Source organism: Pteropus vampyrus, unplaced genomic scaffold, assembly GCF_000151845.1.
Source record: "Pteropus vampyrus isolate Shadow unplaced genomic scaffold, Pvam_2.0 Scaffold80, whole genome shotgun sequence".
In the NCBI taxonomy this organism is placed as follows: Eukaryota; Metazoa; Chordata; class Mammalia; order Chiroptera; family Pteropodidae; genus Pteropus; species Pteropus vampyrus.
The window spans coordinates 560,420-583,229 of record NW_011888861.1 but is presented as its reverse complement, the minus strand read 5'-3'; the positions used below and the strand labels follow the sequence as shown (position 1 = coordinate 583,229).

Here is a 22,810-nt window from a genome sequence, read left to right as displayed (position 1 = left end):
TCTGGGTTAAGTGTCCTGCAGTGTTTTGATAGCACTATGTATTGCCTCATATTGCAGAATTTATTGTATTGTAATTATTATTACAATATATAGTTACATTATTATAATTCCCTGGTTGCTGGCCTATATCTTCAAGCTTGATAATGACACTGTAAGTCTATCTGTTTCTCACTTATATCTGAAGTTTCTAAATTGAAGTCTGGCACAAAGTAAATGCTCAATAAACATTTATTGGCTAAATGAATAATATTGGGGAGGGGTGATCTGAGGAGGCTTCACAGAGGAAGTGTTCCCTGAGCTGAGTCTTAAAAGATGAATAATAGATTCTAATTTTGAAAAGAAGTGATAGGTGTTTTCAAGCAGAGTGATAGCTATATCAGACATAGAAGTGGGAGAGAGCATTTGAGGAACTCCAGGTAGTTTGGGATGGTTGGAGTGCTTGTTTTCTGTTGGAAACATAAATGAGACTAGAAAGATAACCTAAGAATTTGTAGGCTAAGATAAGAAATTTAGTCTTAACTCTTCAGGTAATTGGGCATTTTAAAGTTTGTTGGATTTACATTTTAGAACGTTCACTTAGCTCTCATTGCCCGTGGAGATAGTTTAGATCCAATTAAAATGTCTGGGATAAAATAGACAAGATCATTTTGGCAGTAGAGATGATTAGAATTTGATGCCAACTTCACATTAGGAAATAAATTTGGAGTCTACAGCAACAGTTCACATAAGAAAGACCGTGTGAATTAAGGAAATGTTAGGGAAAACATAGTGGAAGTAGGTATTTGAAACTCAGGAATAATGGTCAAGTTGGAAATACAGAATTAGAAGAAGTTACAGCTTATAGATATATGCTGTCTGATTCGGCTCCCATGTGGCTATTTAAATTTGAATTTAAATTAATTGAGTGAGTAAAGGGGGTCAAAACATACAAACTTCCAGTTATAAAATAAATAAGTCATGGAGATAGAATGTACAACATGGTGACTATAGTTCTAATACTGTATTGCAAAAAATGAGTAAATACGTAGAACTTAAAAATCCAATTCATTGGTCACACTAGCTACAGTTCATGTGATCATTAGCCACCTGTGGCTAATGGCTATTATATTTGACAGTGCAGAATTATGAAACATTTTCATTGTTGTAGAAAGTTCTATTGAACAATACTACATTGACCACAGTTGAAGTTGTAGCTAAGGTCAAGATTGTCCAGGGAGCTCCTCAAAAAGTTAAACATAGAACTGCCACATGACCCAGAAATTCCACACTGCTAGGTATATACCCAAAAGAGTGAAAGGCAGGGACTTGTATACTAAGGCATGGCAACATTATTCACAAAACCCAAAAGGCGAAAGCAACCCAAGAGTCCATCATCAGATGACTGGATCAACAAAATGTAACATATACATACAATGCAATATTATCCAGCATTTTGATATATCTTACAACATGGATGGACTTTTGAAAACATTATGCTAAGTGAAATAAGCTAAACACAGAAAGACAAATATTATATAATTTCACATCTATGAGGTACCTAGAGTAGTCAAATTCATAGAGAGAGAAAGTAGAATTGTGAGTCCCAGGGGTTTGAGGGGTTGGTGGGAGGGGCAGGGAGTTACTGTTAATGGATATGGAGCTTCTATTGGGGATAATAAAAAAGTTTTGGGTATAGATATAGTGGCAATGGTTACACAACATGGTGGATGTATTTAATGCCACTCAATTTTACACTTATAAGTCATTAGAATGATAAATATTACATATATTTTACAATAATAATAATTTTTTTAAATCAAGAGGAGATTTTTAAGAGAATAAAGAAGAAACTGATGCCTTCAAGGAAATCCAGAAAGTCAAGGGGCAGAACAGGAAACAAGAGGAAGTGCTGTCAATGAAACCAAGGCGGAAGAGCAAAAGTAATTTTCTACCCACAGGCCCATTTGTGATACACTAACAACGATGTTCCTCATTTAAAACCCACGAGAAAGAGGTGCGACCAGACTACCAACTATGAAAAGGTAGCTTGTGTTCCTCTGCTTCCTCCTATTCCAGAACTCATTCTAATCATTGCCTAAGTGAATTGACCATCTTGACTCCATTCTCTTCTTCAGCTCGCATTTTCAAGTTATTTCTGAAAAACTGAAAAGAAAATAGCTCAAAGCTTTCCTTTCCCTTAACACTTGTGGAAATGGGAGTTTTTTTCAATGACAATCCAGTGTAGTTTGTCATTGAATGTAATGTTTAAAAGAAAAAGAAAGGTAAATCTGAAGATAGTGGTGAGGTGGCATCATCCTTTCATCTCTCCTTACCCCATGTGAAGACAGGAAGGACATCTAGATAGAAAAACCAAAAATCCACAAGCAATATTTACAACAAAACTGGTTGACAAAGTAGCCCCACAAATCCCAAAATATGAGTGAATGGGGACAAACCACCAGTTGCCAAAGGGCTGTGTGGTATTAGCACCTATGTGTGAGGAGGGAGGAAAGAACTAAGCAGTGCCTATTGGACCTAAGAATAGGAAAAGTCCCAAAGAGTCAGTAGATCTTCACTGGGATGCAAGTAGTCTTCACTGGGAATGGCAGCTGAGACTGACAGGGGTTTCTGTGCCCCTGCCAGGAACAGACAAGAACAAGGGACCACAGTAGGAAGGTCTGAAGGGACTATAGCAGTCTCATCCGTAGACCTCTCAGAACAGATCCTAAGGGCTCACTTTTAAAACAGGGAGACGCTAAGGAGGAACTGCTGGGAATGGAACCAAAACTGATCAGAACAGGGACAAGAGAGACAAAGGGATGGTCTAGAGTAGACTAAAGTAGGAGGTGGAGGGGGCATAATAAGGAAATCTCAGAAAGTAAGCTTCCATATTCATAACAGTAGAAGATGGACCTCTGTGAAGGTAGACAAATTTATCTAAACACTCCTCACTCTAGAAGTCCAAGAATACTAATTTCACATACAAATGAGTAACAGAAAAGTAGTGAAAAGAAATCTTATATGAAAATATTATAAGAAAAAAGAAAGAAACATGAATAACTGCTAAGATAACAGAAAAGGGATTAGCAGACATTACATGCCTCAGATTTGCCAGAGGAAAAAACCTGAGTCTGACCAAGACTATGGATCCAGCTGCAAATCTGCAGGAAATGCAAAGGAGAATGGCCAAGTGCACCATGAGTATGCAACCTGCCAAATCCAGGCTATCAAGTTAAATGGCCCAGGTTCTTTAAATGAGTTTCCTGGAGGTGCTATAACAAATGACTGCAAACTTGGTGGCTTAAAACAACAGAAATGTATTCTCTCTCATTTCTGGAGTTGCCCAAAAGTTCGAAATTAGGATGTCAGCAGGACTGGTTCCTTCCGCAGGCTCTCAGGGAAAATCTATTCCATCTTTCTCCTATTTCTGGTGGCTGCAGGCAATCTTTAGTGTTTCTTGGTTTGTAGACACATAACTTCAGTCTCTGCCTGTTTTCACATGATTTCTTCTCAGAATCTTCTCTCCTCTTCTCTTATAAAATAAACGATATTGGATTTTGAGCCCACTCTAATCCAGGATAATCTCATTTTGAGATTCTTACCTTGGGGAGAGGAGGGAGGAGGGAGGTAGATGGGGTAAAAGGGGTCAAATATGTGGTGACAGAAAGAAATCTAACTATGGGAGGTGAACACAAAATGCACTATATTAATATATATATGTATGTATATATTAAATTGTACACCTGAAACTTACTGGATTTCGTTAACCAATGTCACCATAAAAAAAAAAAAAAAAGATTCTTACCTTAACTATTCTGTAAAGACCCTTTTCTAAATGAGGTCAAATTCACATTTCTGGTATCTTTCGGGAGGGGCCATTATTCAACTCACTACATTCTTCAAGATAAGTTCAAAGGTAAGTGAAAGGAACGAATGAGGAACCATAGATTGAAAGAAATTTAGAAGACTATTAACGTTTCTTAAATGGGCAAGACTAAACTATTATTCCTAGAGATGTATATCTGAGTGATTAAAATTAAATTAAAAGATAACACAGAGAAGTGAAGACAAAATATCAGGCTAATAGTTACTTTTGTGGGGAGGGAAGGAATTGTGATGATGATGGGGTATGTGAAAGGGAATTCAGGGCAGATCAAGTTCTATTTCTTGACCCCGGGTGGTGATTTCAAAGATGTTCACCTTTTAATAATTCATTTAACTATACATTTGTTTTGTTTGGTTTTCTGTATCTGTATTTTTCGTTACAATGAAGATCTGTTTCAAAAGGGAACGAAACACACACCTTTGAGATAACAACCTTCTTTTGAACCATCTAGTATATTTTGTCTGAATCACATGACTTGTTAACGGAGCAGGAAGAGCTTTAGTAAAAGAGGTAAACTGCAATCACGTAAAGTCTAAGTAAATAGTTAATGGTAACAGTTGCTCAAAATATACTACCCACACGGGAATTTTCTAAGCCATAGTTGCCTAAGAAGCCAATTTTTAGGAAAGAGATTGCTAGGTCATGGATGCCTGCATGGCACTTTCTCAAAAGGTGTTCTGTGGACCACATGAATCACAGTTTTCCTGCTTATAATGCAGATTACTAGACTCCAACCAGAGATTCAGATTCAGTAGATGTGACTGAGAGCAATGCTCTATGACAGAAGTCCATCCTAGTTTTATTTTAAAACACAGAAGCTCCGTCCAAATAGTACCTTCCTGGTCAAAGAACTAGAGACAAGAAACTCTACACTGGTATCTAAACCACTATCTATAATAACTATACTGGTCAATTTTCTAGGATAAGCACCTAGAAATTTTGTTATTAGTGTTTGATGTGGTAATGGCTTAAGGACACATTCCTCTTTCTTCCTAACCAGGAAGATAAAATAGAGAATGTTATTTCTATGTGGGCAACTTACTGAATTGCGATATAAAATCCTTAAAGTCTTCAACTTGTCTTCTCCAGACTCTAAAATTTAAAACTACATACTCTAAATCCAATGTGGCAACCAGATTTGGCTGAACTAAATTAGAGGCACAATTTAAACTTTAAATGTTCCAAAGAACTTGCAGGCTTGTAAGCAGTTTCCTTAATCTCCTATGCCTACAATTTTTCCATTTGAAGATTTAATATTGTATTCTCACACAACTGTTTAATAGTATTGTTTCTTAGATATATCTAAGGGAGTTTTTTAGATATATCTTCTGGATGTTGGCAAAATTGTATTTCGAAATTGAAAATGAAGGCTTATAGAGAACATTGTAACATTGAGCTTTACATACATAGTATGTATGTCTTTACATACATAGTATGTATGTCTATACATACATATGTGTGTATGTATGTGTATATATATATGTGTATATGTGTGTATACACACACATACACTTGGGGTAGAGATAGGAATTCAGAGGTTATGTGAACAGGCAGGATGATAAGGGGCAGGAAAATTAGAAACACCCATCAAGGCCTCTAGGAACAGGCGTCACCATTCTAGCTATGGCAATGGGAATTAATGGGAAGAAGCCCGAAGTCATACAACTGACTGTGGCCCTCAATCTCTAGTGCTCAAAAAAATTACCTGGAGGGACCTGTTAAATGAGTTTCTTGGGCCCTCTGATTCATTAGGTTGGGATAAAGCTCAGGAATTTGCATTTCTACAAGCTCTTTAGGTGAGTCTGTGCCAGGCAGTCAGCAAGTCATACTTTAAAAAATCTTTAACAGAGGCCCTAGCCCAGGCTGGCAATTAGTATCATCGGTGTCCAGCAAGGAATGATATCTTGGCAGCAACACACAACAAGGTGAATAGCAGCTAAGAGGTTTCAAGGTTAAGGTAGGCAGGCTAACAGACTATTAGTTTCCTATGGCTGCCATAATAAATTACCACAAACTGGGTAACTGAAAACAACAGAAATTTATTCTATCACAGGTCTAGAGGCCAGAAGTCCAAAATCTGCTCTCTCCAGAGGCTCTAGGCAAGATTCTGTTCCTCGACTCTTCCAGTAACTGGTGGCTGTCAGCATTCCCTGACATGTGGCTGCTCATTACAATCTCTGCCTTTGTCTTCACATGGCCTTCTTTCCCACTCTGTGTGTCTATCCTCTGGTCTCTTATGAGAACACTTGACATTGGATTTAGATGATCCAGATGATTTTATCTCTAGATTCTTAATTACATCTGCAAAGTCCATTTTTCCAAATAAAGTCACATTCACAGGTTCCAGAGACTAAGACTTAGACATATAAGGGGGGGGGGGCACCATTCAAACAAATGCACAGTCCAATTCAGAGCAAGGGAAAGGAGGGGGAAATGTTGGCAAGAGCGGTCTGGCTCTAGTGCTGGAGTAGTCTAACCTTTAAGGGAAGGTTAGGAGGGCTCAGACTTAGGAACCAACCAGCAGCTGGCCACTAACAGACGAGCAGCTTAAAGTGAGATGAACAGCAGAGCTGACTTTATTTTATGACCTTGAATTTGAGTCAGGATTCTATAATCCGTACTAACCAGGACACAATTGTGTTGCTACTCTCAGACAAAGCTAAGCTGCCACAGCAAGTAGATATCCAGGGGCAATAGGAAGATTAGAGACTAGGAATCAGATTGGACTACAAAAAGATGCAAAGCACAACTACACGACTAAGTAGTAGCATAAATAGCTGCCACTTATTGAGCACCTGCTATATGCCTGGCACTTTATATTTATTATTGTCTCTTTTCATCATAACCTTTCAATATGGGTACTGCAATATGGGTTCCCATTTAATATATGAGAAAACAGGCTTTTAAAAATTAAAGTTGTATAGCTAGTAAACCCAGATTACTCTGGCTCCAAAGCCCATTATCTTTGTACTAGAGCACGCTACCTCTTCACAAATTGCTTACCTCAAATTTTAGCATCTCATCTTCCAATACCTCTTCTCTCTTTGAACTCTTCCTTCCACCTCCTCAGTCTGGGGTCACTAGACATAAAAGGTCAAAATATCTGTTTCTCTGCCAAATACCCTATATTAAAAAATATAATGTTGGCTAAGGAAAGATGGTACATATTTCAAAGCTTTTTAAATCAGAATCAAAGGTATGGATCTGGACTGTGAACACTTGCTTCTCTGTGGCTGTGTCAGTCATCTTATTGCAATCACTTGTGCAAGCTCTAGCAGGGATCTTGTACACAGTCCCAAATCCTAGGTTTGCCTCTAATTTGAAGACGCAGGTTTATAATGACTATGCTGCAGCACCCTTCACCCACAACCCTCACCACCACCAAATGCATGCTACCAGGGATGTTCTGCAGGTGGTAATAGCTAAGTAGTTACAGCATTAGTTTTCTCCACGGTGACCCACAGTGGAAAACAACACTGATAGAACAATATCAAGGAAGTTGCTAATGCATTAGCCTCTAACCCAACCAGGAATTGATGTACCACCTAATAAATATGTCCTAAAATTGGTGCCAGTTCTATTATAAATGTTTGGGTCCATAGATATTTGGGTACTAGGCCATGGATCCTTAACTAGCTTGAGTGCAGGACCGACATATTCTGCCTGGTGCAAGATTTAATAGCTCATTTTGTTTCCAACAAAGTAACAGGACTGAAACATTAGGAGTTTCAGTCCCAATTCAGTCCTGAGCCTGAATTGATACATCTTTTCAGGCCTTGCATAAGACTGAGTATATATGAGTGTTCAGGAATTATTATTAATAATGATAATAAAAATAAAGTCTTGGGAAGGGGCTTGAGGTATTGTAGTCCTCATCACCCAGTAAACACCAACTCAGCAGATATTTTGTACAATTCTCAGCGATTGGAATTGTATATGATGACCTGACAGGTACACCTTTCCCCCACATTCCTGCAGAAGTTCCTGCTCAGTCTCACAGGTGCAGTCTTCAATTTTAAGAACCACGAATACTTGCACCAATATAGATGTCAATTTGACAATAACTTAATATTTTTTTCTGGTGACAATTCCTAGTTTACTAAAAAAAAAGCTCTATTCAAATATCTTGGAATAAGTTTGGGTCGTCGCGTTTGCTTTGGCAGGTAACTTGCTATGAAACAGATTGTAAAGGGCTGTTGCAGCAGAACTGGTTGGGAGCAAAACATCACGGAGGGAAGCGTGTACTTCTCTGGGTTACTGCTTGGCTGATTAGAAACCCGCAGATGAATCTTAGGTTAGCCTTGATTAACTTACCTAGGTGCTTTTGGGCCAGTGTGAGGTGTTTGCTAGACTCAGACCAACACTTATGAGATTTCACTCAACAAAACATTTAGAGTTAATTTTTACTTAAAACCAATCCAGGCCTATAATGAAGCTACCAGGAATGATCTGGAATGTTAACTAAATAGTGCTCGCTTTCAGGTCAGTCCAACCTTCTGTCCTCACAATTCTATCTGCCCACATGCTTCTGTCTATCAGCCTCGGCCTCCGGATCAGCTCTGGCCGCGGCATTGGTTGGATTTCAGGAAGGGAGAAACCCATGATTTAAAGGGCTCAGTTTCCACCTGCCAGGCATCGTCCGCATAGTTCAACTTGCCTTAGTCACATAGGAGAATCTCCAGTTGTTCATCTCCTACACTGACTAGTCAAAGGAAAGAGCGTTCCCGAAGGTGTCCCCTTGGTCACCTTGACAATTTCCAAAAGCGAAACTTGCGCTTTAGAATAGATCGACACTGAGTCGGCAAGGAGCGGAGTCCCTGCCCAGGTCAGCAGCGCCCGCCTGGCTGGTGGGCGGGCACCTGGGCGGAGCCTATACCAGGCGTGGTCTTCCGTGGGAGAAAATGGCTTGGCCCCACCCCCTGAAATTCCAGCCAATCAAGGAGGGCTATGCAAATAGGACCCCTGTCGCCCCGGTAACCATGATGCATGGCAGCCAATGGAAACCATCAAGTCTCGGTCCCGCTCAACGATTGGGATTGAAGTAAGGAGATAGAGACCCAATGAGCTGTGGGAACGGTCCTCCGCGGGTTGAGGGGCGGGGATATGCAAATATCATTTGAAAAGCCGGCGGGAAATCTGAGTTTCGCGGGAGGACCTTGGCGCGTAAACCGTATCCCTTCATTCATTGTCAGCAGCAGCTTCCTGGAGCCATTTTTCAGCTGCCGGCCGCAGCACCCGGGCTGCCGCTGCCGACTCGCAATCCGTTGCATCGGCCGCCCCCGACGCCTCCATCCCTCTTTGGGGCCCGATATCCGTGCGGCCGGGACCCTCCTCTCTCCAGATCCCCGATTATTTTTGGCCCCCGGGGCCCGTGCGGTGCCGAAAAATAAAAAAGAGAGAGAAGGGGCTCGGAAGCGCCGGGCGGGGAGGAGAGAAGGAGAGACTTGGAAACTCGGACTGCAAATAATAAAGAAATTGAAAACAATACATTAATATTCTATAGCAATAAAAAGAGCAGAACCGAGAGATGAGAAAGGGGATCCAGCCCGCCCTGGAGCAGTACCTGGTGACCGCCGGGGGTGGGGAGGGGGCGACAGTCGTCGCCGCCGCCGCTGCAGCCTCCATGGACAAAAGGGCACTGCTAGCCAGCCCCGGCTTCCCCGCTGCCGCCGCCGCCGCTGCCGCCGCCCCGGGCGCGTACATCCAGATCCTCACCACGAACACTTCCACCACCTCCTGTTCCTCCTCCCTCCAAAGCGGCGCCGTCGCCGCCAGCCCCTTCCTCCCCAGTGTCCCCGGCGCGGAGCAGACCGCCGGCAGCCTCCTCTACACCACGCCGCACGGACCCTCCGGCAGAACCGGGCTGCTGCAGCAGCCACCAGCGCTGGGACGCGGCGGCGGCGGCGGCGGCCCTCCGGTAATGCCCTTCTGTTCCCGGCGTCCCCAGCCCAGGCAGAGGGTGGGCTCACACCACGCGGGTTGGTGGGCGCGCTGCGGGCTGTCCTGGGAGAGCCCCGGCCGAGCGCCTTGGGCCTGGGGGCTGACCCTCCAACGAAGGTTTATTGTTAGATTCGCGCGTTACCCTTAGCACCCGTGGGATCGGGGGGCTCCGCAAGGCGCGCGGGGCAGTGGGGATTGCCTTGGCGCGAACCACACCAATCACTCAGAAACTTTTCGCGCCCCCCCCTTCTTTTCCTGCACTTTTCCCTACCCCCACTCTCCCCTCCCCTCCAACTCCAAGCTTCCTCTTTCTCCGGCGTAGGATGGGGTCACGCCCCGGATGGAGAAGGGGTGGGGGAGGGAGTAGTGAACTGGGGAGTGGGGGACTCCTGGGGGTGGAAACCCAGGGACTGTTGGGCCAAAGGTCCCCCGCTGGACTCGGAGGCCCTTTGGTGGCCAGGGGTCCCTAAGGCGTGCTCGGAGCGCAAGGGCTCTGCCACGCTGCGCTTGTCACATTTTGGAATCTGTAACTCCAGGCAACAAAGGGGCTGGGGGCAGCGGAGGGGGGATATGTTTTTAGGGGGCGGTGGAGCTGGTAGCCGGATGAGGGCTGGGGCGTGGACTGTCTGAGGGTGAGGGGCTAGCGGACCGGCACCCCGGCCTGGGCGCATCCTGGCGGTGGCAGCGGCGGCGCCCGCGTGGCCCGAGCACCCGGGCCTTCCTCGCCGGGCCCCGGGCCTGCCCTTGACCCGCCTCTCCCCTTACCCCTTCCTTCCCCGCCCTGAACCCCTCCCCGCCCCCCGGCGACGGAGGGCGGGTGCAGCCGAGTCCCCGTCCCGCCGCCCGGGTCTGTCCCTCTCTCCGGGACCCGCCGGTGACGTTTCGCACACGTGCGCGGAGGACGCGCCTGTGACTGGGGAGGAGGCGGCGGCGGGAGGGGGCGCTGGAGGGGGAGAGGGGGCACCCAGTTCCTCCTGCTCGCCGGCTCCCTGGCCTGGGACGGTCCCGGCGCCCTCGCACCCGCCCCTGGCACGGCCACCCTCCCTCTTCTCTCCCTACCCCCTTGCGGGCGCCCGCCTTCGCCCGGCGCCGCCGGTCTGCTCGGCCCTCCGGGCCCCTCTCCAGCCGTCCCCCCCCCACCTCCCTCGGAGCCGGGCTGGTTTCGGAAATGCCCTTACAGCAGCAGGTTAGTGACCGGGACCGCGCGGGGGCCGCCGCCGCCGCGGGGGCACGGGATTCTGTTGGGGGCTGGAGCCGAGAGGGTAGGCGGTTGAGCGGGGTTTTGGAGTGGGAACGGGGGGTTGGGTGCTCGAGGGAAATGAGTAAGCAAGAAAAATCTAACTAAGTAAATGCCCCGGCCTCCGGTTCTAGGAACCTCGGGCGCGAGTGTCCGCCCGAGGAGGGTAGGTTTGGTGTTTACGTGTAATTTTTCCTAGGGGGCCTGTGGATGGGTGATTGAAAACCAGAGGGGGCTTCTCGCCAATGGCCGAGTTGAGCTCTGTTTTCTGTCTTCCTTTCCTTGTGCTGGAGGGGGAGGGGGCGGGTCAGAGGGTTGGGTGTCCGTAGGATTCCCAGGCCACCCGCCACCCCCTCCCTTTGTCCCTGTAATTTATGAAGCGCCTTTGAGAGATGATTTAGGTCAGTATGCAGCTTCTCTTTTTGTTGATACTAGAAAGAAGTATGGCCCGGAGGCCACCCCCCTTCCCCTTTTCTCTCCTTCATTCCCTTCCTCCATGCCTCCTGTCTTCACCCTCGTGGTCAGGCTTGGCCCCCACGAGGCTAGAAATGAACCAGACTCAGATAAATGGTTGGTTGATAATATCAATCGTTGACCTCACCTTGTTTCAGCTCCAAATGGGTTTATATTTTGGAAGATCAGGATTTCGTAGGGGTCTTTAAGAAGGTCAGCACATAGGCATATTTTGGGAAATGAGATAGATAGCTTTTGGAATAATGAAAATTTTTATTTCCTTACTCTTCCTAATTTCTCCTTGAGTTGTATCTTAACTGCTCAGCAGCCCCAGAGATACTTGCTGAGGATGTGTGATACAGTCTCAGTCAAAGAAGGTGATCGGTTTTCTTTTTTTAGTGACTAGGGTCTGCCAGCAGGGGGGAAACTACTGTACCTGCTTACACATACAGCATCCAGTGTGCTAGATACACAGTCGTAGGAATATTCCATGCTTTTATTAGCATTAAATACTATTAGGGACTTGACTTAAACATGCTTGGACTTATTGTAAGCATATTTGCCCCCTACACAGTTCTGTTCCTATATCATAAACCTAATCTGAAACAACCAGCTATTGATGTACTTCTTGGATTGGGTTCAGATTTATGGGAGGGTAGTTTTGATAATGGGGATTTGTGAGACCACCGGATTGCTTTTTTTTTTTTTTTTTTTTTAAAGAATCTTAGCCTGCTTGTTGGGCCAGGTCTCCCAAACTGTCTAGCCAAGCTCATATGTTTAAAGTATGAAAAATTACCCTCACCGCCTTCGAAGTTATTTCAGAACTTTGTCCTCCTTGCCATGAGAATATAATTCCAAAGTCATAAGCCCTGAGTCTAAAGTTTGTTTTACTTGTTTCCTTATCAAAATTATATTAGACTTCCTTTTAAGTCTTAAAATTTATTGATATTCTTTCCCTAAGCAGGAACCACAACGTGGGGATAGCTAAGCGACTGGTTGAGTAAAGAGACTATTTTAACACTTTGTGTCCAAGAAGTGGTTGAGAACTTGTGTTCAGGTGGCCAGAGTTGCAGACCTGCCAGGTTCTTCTTCCATGTTCTGCCTCAAGAACATCTAAGAACTTAAACAGGAGCAAATTCTTCACCTTTTTGAAATGAGAAAAAAAATATTTAAGTACTACTGATTGCCTCTCATTTACAAGTTGTTTGATCTTAGGCAAATAATTTAATCTCAAAACAGTTTCCTCTTTTGTTAAATAGGGACAGTAACTACTAACTTGAAGGTTCTTTTTAAGGGTTAAAGATGATAGTGCATGTAAAACACTTAGCACAGTGCCTGGCAAAAAGTAGATACCCAACAAATTGAGTATGCAGTTTATAACTTAGAGAAATAGTGTAAGACTACATACACAACTGCCCCTTTGTTTACATCGATGAGCAAAATAGTTTAAAGTTTTCTAAAGTGAAATGCAACTAATTATACCTAATTAAGTTTTTAAATCTATAAAACACAGCTATCCTAGCACTAGGTAAAATATGAGACATGCCAGTATGACAAGCCTATATAGAGATGGTGCTAAACTGCCCAAACATGAGCTTGTGCCTTGTGTTGTGACAAATTTAGAGAAACTCATCCTCACTTTTTTGCCTGAGTTCAGCTCCACCCATGACTCATGGGCCTTCCAACTTTTGGGTGCATCTATGCTTAGTGGCTTGTGTAGAACTGAACCCAGTTGTCACCAAGTCAGAGACATGCACTAGATAAACTCAATTTTAAATGATGAACTGTTGGAAATGAAAGAGCTCTAGAGAATCCAGTCAAAAGTGCTGTTTTCTGGAACATAAAGGGCTTCTTCATTTTCTGCCTCTTCCTAAAAGAAGCTGACATTTCATTCTACTTCTGGAAAATTTGGGCTCTATTAATGCAAGAGACAATGGCCTGTTACACCTGACTTAATTTAATCCAGTCAGAGCAACCCACTGATTATACTTTGGAAAGTAACCCACAATGCTTGAAATTTCCATGTAAGAATGGAGGAACCATAGGTGCTATAGCTGGGTTTCTTTTTTCCTGTGCAAGTATAAAGGAAAACGCTGGGTCCTGTGGTTCTGCACTCAATAATCTTGCTTCTGTGATACATAGTTGATGCCAAGTTTAAGCTAGTAGAGACTTTTTAGTCACTGCATACCCTACAGTGGAAGTTTTAATATAATTTGGTACCCAGACTCGGGCAATACAAATAGCTCGGTGCCATAATCAGTACCAAGGACTCTGCTCTAATCATCCTCTAAACAAAGCACCCTTAAATGTGGCACTGTGAGCTAAGGAACCCAAGCTTATGAACAGGAAAGGATTTTTTTGTTGTTGTTGTTTTTCTATAAATCGTCACCTTGTGTAATACTTGGAAGAGTAGATTCTGAGATTAATGTGCTGTGTAAAGCTAACTTGAAAACAGAAAATAATACTCTAAGCTTAGACATGACTAACAGCACCTGGAGATTGAAAGACTTTGGAGACAAGTTGCTTTTATTTTCATTTTACAGAGATACAATGTAGTAGTTTTCTTTCTTTATTGCCATCTCCAAAGATACATCTTCCATACCTTTAACCCTTTTCCAAAGGACTTAGACTCATTCGTCAAAGCTTCAAATACTTAGTTAATTTTCTGGCTGTTTTTCTAATTTAATGTGATTTACATATATTCCATTTGTATATCCAGTTTACATTCACTTTTCCAAACTAACCAATTCCCATTTCTTTTTAACTACCTACTGTCTACTAACATCTTAATCAGAATGAGTGAAAATCAACAATTGCCTGTGCTTATCGAATCAAGTCCCTCATAGATTCTCATGAAACCATCCCAAATAATGCAAGGCAAAGAAAAGGTAGATTTCAGTTCTTATCAGATTATCTGTTTCATTTTGTTTCTTAAAGCAAAGAACTTCCCTGAATTCTTTGAGGTACTAAGCATGTGGTTTAATCATATTTTCGTGCTTGTTAACTGCTTAAAAATTGTGTTTTGAGGACTGTATTTACAATTGCTAAGAAGCATTTTCTACTAATCATTTTGTGTGGGTGGGGGGACTATGAAGGGAAGATAGCTGAGAAAGCAGTAAATATAGGAAACCACTAATGGTATCTCCTTCCTCCTACTCTGATCCTCTCTTTGGCTTCAAAGAGTGACTTGGAAAATGTATCTTACACAAAGAAAAGTTATACAGCAGAAGGTACAAAAAAGCAACAGTTGAGCTGGGGACAGGAAACTTGCGGGGAGGAGGTAAGGTTAATGTAGAGGGATAAGGCACATAGCTTTTGCTTCATTAAGAAATTGATTTCTCACTTTTGCTTCAAGACACTCTCCCCCAAAAGCATTGTGCTTTTAGAACTTAAAGAATGTGTAAGTTACAGGAATGCATTCTCAGTCTCTCCCCAACTTTAACTGGAGGGTCAGTCTTGTGGCCATAGTGGCCACAATTGTCTACGATATCACTTTGAATGAGAAGAGATAAAGCCTTCGACTTACAGGTTGCCAGATTGTATCACAAAGTTTATACTCTTTGCTTTGCTGGAGAACCTGAGCGAAGCAGGCCATTGTTTAGCTTTGTAAACTAAGGCAGGAAGTTATGTCAGTGGGAGGTTGATAGCAATGAGAATTGACAGCTGATGGAATAAGGAGGCAATAAAAGGAAGAAACTGTAATTGACTTTAGTCTGCTTTCTGTTACTGTACCTCCTCTTTTCGGGGCCATTTGTAGTGTCCAACATTTTTATAACTTGACGGTCCCTAAGAACAATACTTTAGGTTAGCACAGGCAATAATCGGTATTTCCAATGGTCTTCAAATCACAGCATTTGAAAGGTGTAAAGCAACAGAATTGTCTGGTGACCCAATCTCCTTCATTTTGCATTAGAGGAAATTAAGACCCATTGCACTTAATTTACTTGCCCAAGGTCACCAGCTACCTAGTAGCAAAGCAAGAAGAGACTAGAATTCTTAGAAGCAGCCTCATTCACCAAGAGAAAGTTAACTATGTTTCATGTACCCTACATGGGAAAATTGGGATGTGTAGAATACATTTTAGATTGCCTTCAGGAGTAGTTACATTTTTAAAAAATGTACACATACTTAAGTATCCTTTGAACAGCTGGTTTTCCAGTAATCTCAAAGATACAAAACAAGCACAGCTACTTTAGATGCTAAGTGAATGGGATTTTTTTTTTTTAATGGAAGGAATGACCGACTCATAAAAACACGATAGTATTTTTAAAGCTTTATTTGTTATTTGCAATTTTGATCATTTTCTGTGGAAATGACATTCCTGGTGCTCAAAAAGTGAAACATATATACTTCACAGAAACTAGAACCTAAAAGGATTTTTGACACTTCGAGAGAGAGGCACAGTATAGCTCGAATTGGAGGTTTTGTCCTGGGCCATCACATCTTTAGTGACCTGTGGTTTTCAGAGGGCCCCAGGCCTTTGCCCACCAATATTAGACTAGGTGCTCTTCCTCCAGGAAGATTTCTGGTTTAACATAGTGGCTGATCAGTTAACTCATACAGAAGAAGTCACCAGCCCCTAAAAGCCAGAACTAATTTCCTTAAAATGCCTTCTTTTACTTGTGGAACTGAGAAAGCTTAAAAATAGAATCACTTCAAGCCCTGAAGCCTAAAAGTGAAACATAATCCAAGTGGCTATAGTTCACTGACTCACCAGAGGCAGAGATACATGGCTTGTCTATAATCCACAAACCAGAAAGGTGCCACATATAGATCCAGTCTTATAGCCAGTGAACAGTAAGAAGCAATTGATGAGAGCTGTAGTTATCAGTGAAGCTGGTTTCCCCTGGAAGATTTTTTAGTGGATAGAATTCATCTTTCAGGGAGTGGAGGAGCTAAATGCCCTTGGTCCTCCCAGCCAGCTCATGCCTGGCTACCCCAGAGATCTTTTTGGCTCCTCTAGCATGCTCTTGACTGACTGCTGAGAAGGGCTTCTCCCCACTATTTTCAGAAACTTGACTGTTTTGGCTCTGGACACGGGCTGGACACTGGGAGTCACAGGAATTAAATTTGGCCTATAGATTTTACCCCTGCTTTGCCCTTTTCTGTGTCTGCTGCCTTGAGGCTCCAGAAATATACCAGAGCAGTAGCCCTGTGTCCCCACACCATCCCTTCTGAGCCTTTCTGGATCTGGCAGCCCATAGGAAAGGAGCAGGTTCATGATCCATAGTCTCCACCTAAAAGGTAAAGTGAAGGGCAGCTGAGAATAAGAGTCAGATGATGGAGCCTGAATGCCTCATTCTTATTCTGGCTCTGCTTACTAGCTATGTGTCTTTGGACAAATCACTCACCCTCTATGTCTTAATTTCCTCACCTATAAAATGGGGAAATAACTGTACCTACCTCTGTGGGCTTAGGAAGATACAATGAATTCATATCTGTGAAGCGCTCAAATCAGTGCCTGACATTTGGGAAGGATGATGTGAGTGCTCAATAGATAACACATGGTGGAACTGCCCTTCCCTTCCACCACTGTCTATGGGCTATCCTTTTGTGGTTTATTTTCTGAACTAGCCCTAGCGTTCATTGAAACCCAAAACACCTTTCTAAAAATGGTGGTGATAGGGAGGAGTGAACTGTGGGGCAGTTTTTCTTCTAAAGGACTCTTTAGGGTCTTTGTATCACTTAATAAGCTGCCCATTGACTTGGAGAAGGAACAGAATAAACTTATTATAATAGTACTTTTGGTAGTAATAGTGTTGTGACGCAAAGCTTCATTTCTAAGATTAAATGTGTTAATACAGTTGTACGATTAACATGAATCGCACTGTTAACATGATTTCACTTCTGTACAGTAAACTGGCTTAAGACTTAATGACAGAAATCAGGGTGTCTGAGGTCTGGCAGTCTTGGAGGTTCCAGTTGGAGGTGGGAGAGGGGCTGTCCTGCTCTCTCCAGAGTCAGTAAACCTGCCTCTGGACCTTCCTTTCCCATTCACCTCTTCCTTTCACCCCTCAGTTTTAGTTTTGTATCTGTTCTTCCCCTTGCCCCCTCACCTCTCCCTCTGCCTGGGTTTTAGAAGGATGCCAGAATTGCAGCCTTCACTGGCTGCTTCTATGACTTATCAAGTTAATTACAGCCTTTTCCTCTGCTTTTGAGGTAAGGAGAAATCTTGCCTTTCGAGTTTTGCTTCCCATTCCTCTTCAGGTGGCTGAGGTTTCCCTCCAGTGCATTCTTTTGCTCATGGATTCTTTCTCCTCCCACTTTACCTGGTTCTGGCTGCCATCCTTCCCACTGGCCCATCAAGGAAACCCACGCAGAGCCTTCCCTGATTCCTCAGGGACTTGGACCCCACCCTTCCCTCACATTACTGCTTCCCTGTAGTTCTCAGTCTGCCTTGTATCTTCATTGTTGGTGTTCTGGACCACTCCTAAACCTGCAAGCCGGAGAAATCAGCCTTGATTTTTCATTCTATAATTCTATCAATGCCTTCTGCATTATAGACTCTCAAATATTTGAGAAGAGGTGTTTTCATTAGACACTCACAGTGTGCTTGGTGTCCCAGTTGTCCTGTTGGGGATTCAAAGAAGTATTGAAGTGTGATCTGCCCACTCTTGGGTTTGCAGTTTGGGGAGATGGATTGGCAAGCAAGACTAAACAGTAGTCATGATGGAAGCAAGGCTCAGTTGTATAGTGTTGGCAAGAAGTGCCAGCTGAGCCATGAGAATGGGGAGGCCATGGTTTCCTGGTCATCAGTCTTAGAGCACATTAGCATACACATTTGAATCACTTGGTACTTTCAAAAACACCAGTACTTGGGCCCAACCCAGACTAATTAGAAGCTCTGTAGGTGGGGTCCAGACATGGGTATTTTTTTTAAGTGTCCTAGATCATTTTAATGCCCACTCTCAATTGGAACCTCTGAGCTAGGTGGAGGGGAAAGATTGGGGAGGTTGTTCATGGCTGGGGAAACATCATAAGGCAAAGACAGGGCGAGTCAGAAAGTACCTTAAGAAAGTATGTAAAGAGAGACGTGCTGGACTGGAGTCAGCATGGGGCAGGCATCCTAGGACCTAACATTGGTTTTGTTGGTAAAATTGGTCTAGATAGAGACTGCCTTCCTATCAGGGCTGGGCAATGAATACTGCGGGATGGGGGTGGATAAGTGGTATGGGGGCTGTGCTTGAACAAATAAGAAACGCTTTATCAAAGGGGGCCATGGGACCCTGTCCTAGACCATGGCTGCCAGAGGGGAAGACCCCATTTGTTGCTAGATCTTCAACCGTAAAGTGCCAGAAATCTACCAGTTTTTAAATGTTGGCTTGATTAAAAAGGAAAATGTGTAAGCCAAACAAAATAGGTCTCTAGGCCAGATTTGGCCAAGTGCTGCCACTCAGCAGTCTCTGGTCTCTTGGATAATAATAGCTAATGTTTATCAAGTGCCTGTGTGTATGGAGGGCACTAAACTAAGTGCTTTACACGCATTAGCACATTATCCACACAACAGCCTATGGAGTGGGTATTATTATTGTACTTTTTCTTCACAGGAAGAAAAAGACAGTGAGGGGTTAAGGGACTGGCTCAGGGATCCACTGAGGAGCCTGGCTCCAAAGTCTCAGCTTATTCCTGGTTTTTATCCTCTATGTTCTCTGAAATTATATTAATTACATAATAGGAACCCAAGATACCTGTCCAAAAGAAATAAAACAACTTATTGTTTTTCCAAGTTTACTTGATAATTGCCCATAGCACTTGCTTCAAATGCCTCTTTCCAAGCTCCACCTCTACCCTCAATCAGAGAAGCACCAAGATCTTCTAATCTTCTGGAACATTTGGGAAACAATGTTATAGGCAGTTAAGCACAAGCAAAGGTTTCTTAAAGCTCGAATGACCAGGTAATGCAGGAGCTGCCTGCAGAATCAGTGCACATTTTGTTTCAACTACGACCTCAGTTGGAGAGAATAGCCCTGCAGATCCCAGAGACCTGGGCCTGGTGCATTGGTACCCGATGCCCATCTTCGTGGTACCAACTTTTGGATTTCCAGGTTGTTGCCAAGGTAAACCAATGAAAGAGGGGTCGCCCAAAACCCAAAGGAGGTAAAATGAGAAGGGGTTCCCAAAGAACTGACAATCTTAGCTCAGTAGGTTCAGTGAGCACTGTTGTGTGCCAGGCACTAATGCTGGCTGGAAACGAGGGCGATAGTGCTGGACACCCTGCTTGGGAGGGCTGTACTTGACCCGGGAACAGGAAGGCTTTTCATTCAGTTGGGTCTGGGCCTGCCTGGAACAGGTTACCTAGTAGATCAAAAAAAGTCAGATTTCCCAGGGAAGGGAACCAGGGCATACCATTTAGAGCAGCAGTCCTTAACATTTTGGCACCAGAGACCGGTGCTCCCATGAGAATCTAATGCCTGATGATCTGAGGTGGGGCTGAGGCGGTGACGGTAGTGCTGGGGAGCAGCTGCAAATACAGATGAAGCTTGCTCGCCCACTGCTCACCTCCTGCTGTGCAGCCCAGTTCCTAAGAGGCCACAGACTGGTGGCCTGGGGGTTGGGGACTCCTGATTTAGAGTATGGGTGCTATAGAGTCGATAAATTGAAGCAGCTATAGTCACAGTGTAGAAAGACAGATGGAAGTGAGGAACAGGCTAAGGGAGAAAAGAAATATAAAACTTTTGACTCCCAAGATGTTTAACTCCTGGGGGTGTGTGCTGTGTGAAGGGAATGGTTAGTTTGGTATGAGTTGGTTGTGACAGTGGAGGCCATTCGGCTTTCTAAGAGGCTAGGACAGAGCACTGGGAATGTGGCTTTGGCAGAGAGGTTTTTGTAGAAGTCTTAATGAACAAAATCACAAGCCAAGAACTGGTCTCCCTAGCTAAAAAAAAAAATAAATGTGATGCCACCAAAACCTTTCATTTTCATGTCTCCCTCTACAATATGAAAACGAGACAGATTCATCAGGTTGATTTTTGGGGATCAATACTGTCAGGGCTTCCAGAGACAAGCCATCCAATGTTATTTATTATGTACTTTCCCAGGTCTAGGCTGGCTCCTAGCTGCTCTGAGAAAGCCCACAGTTTTCAACCTCTCAAAGCAAAGAGCCAGCTGGAGAGTTCTGTGCATAAAGAAAGGACATATAATTCTAAGATGGCTCTCTGACTTATGTCCTATGCCTTCTGATTTTGCTAATTAAAAAAAATCTAGAATTTTTAGCATATTAAAGTTTTAAAGTGATAGTCTTTGAGTACTGCTCTGGAAGAAAGCTGTATAAGTTCTAAGTATCTTTATAATTGATATTTAAATATGTAACTTGTATTTAAGCCTATTGGAAGCACTCCTTGAATTGACTGATTTTGTTGCTATATCGAGTAGCAAAACTTGTTATGATCACACTAATAAGTAAAGTTTCCAACCTTTCATGGTGCTGTTTCTCTTGTTCGCATCTCAGATACCTTAATTCTGGCACTAGTCTTTAGGAGGTGAGATTTTCAGCCCTGGAGACTTGGTATGTGGTGGTGGGTATGGAAGGAGTGTAGGATTTGAAGATCTGACTCCAGAAACGTGCTCTGTCACTTACCAGCATGTGACCCTTTACAAATTACATATATGAACTCTACTTAACCTAAATCAGTGTTTCTGTCTCCTTCAATGATTGGAGGGATTAAACGAGAGTGTTTATAAGACATGTACTGTGTGTTCCTAACTAGTGTGTGCCCCTCACCGTGGTAAGAACTCTTGAGTGCTGGTTGAATCTAAATTCTCAGCATTTTTACCCACTTCAGGAAAAACAAATTATTGGACAAATACCGATTGTACACCTACTTTGTGCAGAATGCAGCTACCGGTATTCTGGGGGTTTCAAAGGGGGACTAAGATTCTCTTCTTATCCTCAAGGAATTTATCAGGAGATAAGGGAGATGAAACATGTCCTTCAGGAACTTAAGACAAAAGACAGTGATTGCTGTAAGAAAATACTTTTTTTTTTAGCAACACGTTTTCATTTTACATAACTTATAATAGTTTAATGGGTTCCACTCTTTAACTACAAAGTAAATTTTTTTTTAAATTTGTTTTTCTTAACTTTTCAATTACAGTTGATATACAATAATATATTAGTTTCAGGTGTACAACATAGTGATTAGACATTTATATAACTAAAGTGACCACCCCCAGTAAATCTAGTACCTGACGCCATATGTAGTTATTACAGTATTATTGACTATGTTCCCTATGCTGTGCTTTACATCCCCATGACTGTATAACAGGCAGTTTGTACTCCTTAATCCCTTCCCTTTCTACCTGTCCCCTCGACTCCCACCGCCCCGCACCGACCATATGGCAACCATTGAAATGTTTGTGTCTATGAGTTTGTTATGTTCGTTCATTTATTTTTGTTTTTTAGATTCCATATATATGTGACATCATGTTATTTATCTTTTTCTGTTTGACTTATGTCACTCAGCATAATAATACCCTCTAGGTCCATCCATGTTGTCTCAAATTTAATTCTTTTTTATACTTGAGTAATATTCCATTGTATATATGTACCACAACTTCTTTATCCATTTATCTATTGAAGGACGCTTAGGTTGCTTCCATATATTGGCTATTGTAAATGATGCTGCAATGAACATAGGGGTACATGTGTCTTTTTGAGTTAATGTTTTGGATTTCTTCAGATAAATACCCAAAAGTGGGATTGCTGATAGTTCTATTTTTAATTTTTTAAGGAACTTTCATACTGTTTTCCATAGTGGCTGCACCGTTTTGCAGTCCTACCAACAATGCACGAGGGTGCCATAAGAAAATATTGATGAAGTTTCCTAGGCATCCATACTGGAATTCAGGGTGGGGGTTTGCGGGGAAGAGGGCAGAGAAGGCTTTAGGGAGTTTGACACCAGAGCAGGGTTTTGGCACCATTGACATTTTGGCCAAGTACTTCTTTGTAGTGATTCTTATGTCTTGTGCATTGTGGATATTTAGCAGCATTCCTGGCCTCCACTCACTAGATACCAGTAGCACCCCCCAGCTATAACAATCAAAATTGTCTCTGGACATTACTGAGTGTCCACTGGGGGCAAAGTTACCTCTCCTCCCATTGAGAACTACTGAACTAAACCTTTTAACTTTGGCATGCCTAACCCTTTCGTGGAACCCCAGAGCTGTGATTCACTGCTCCCACTCTTCATAGATGATACAACTGCTTTGTGTAGCCAATTGAAGCCCTGTTTTAGGATCATGCATTCTATGAATTGGTCACTGGAAGCTTCTCTGTAAGTTGGAGAAGAATGGATCAAAGTCTGCAGTTCAAGGAA

At 43.1% G+C, this 22,810-nt stretch overlaps 1 protein-coding gene and 1 long non-coding RNA gene across 5 annotated transcripts in view; one reads left to right on the top strand and one right to left on the bottom strand.

The window, feature by feature from the left end:
* Window positions 1-3,272: 3,272 nt before the first annotated feature.
* Window positions 3,273-9,564, bottom strand: LOC105293922. The gene is made up of 3 exons (XR_896032.2): window positions 9,429-9,564; window positions 6,869-9,322; window positions 3,273-3,581 (listed from the first exon to the last, which is right to left on the bottom strand). It is a non-coding gene; the product is annotated as an uncharacterized LOC105293922 (long non-coding RNA).
* E2F3 (E2F transcription factor 3) overlaps window positions 9,068-22,810 on the top strand; it is a 72,698-nt gene continuing 58,955 nt past the window's right edge. For 2 of the 4 annotated variants that reach the window (XM_011362836.2, XM_011362835.2), the window contains exon 1: window positions 10,588-10,991. In XM_011362836.2, coding sequence (XP_011361138.1) covers window positions 10,974-10,991 — 18 coding nt within the window. In that variant the 5' untranslated portion in view covers window positions 10,588-10,973. Of the gene's footprint in view, window positions 9,783-10,587; window positions 10,992-22,810 lie in introns of those variants that run through there. The other 2 variants (XM_011362833.2, XM_011362834.2) reach the window with 2 other exon arrangements.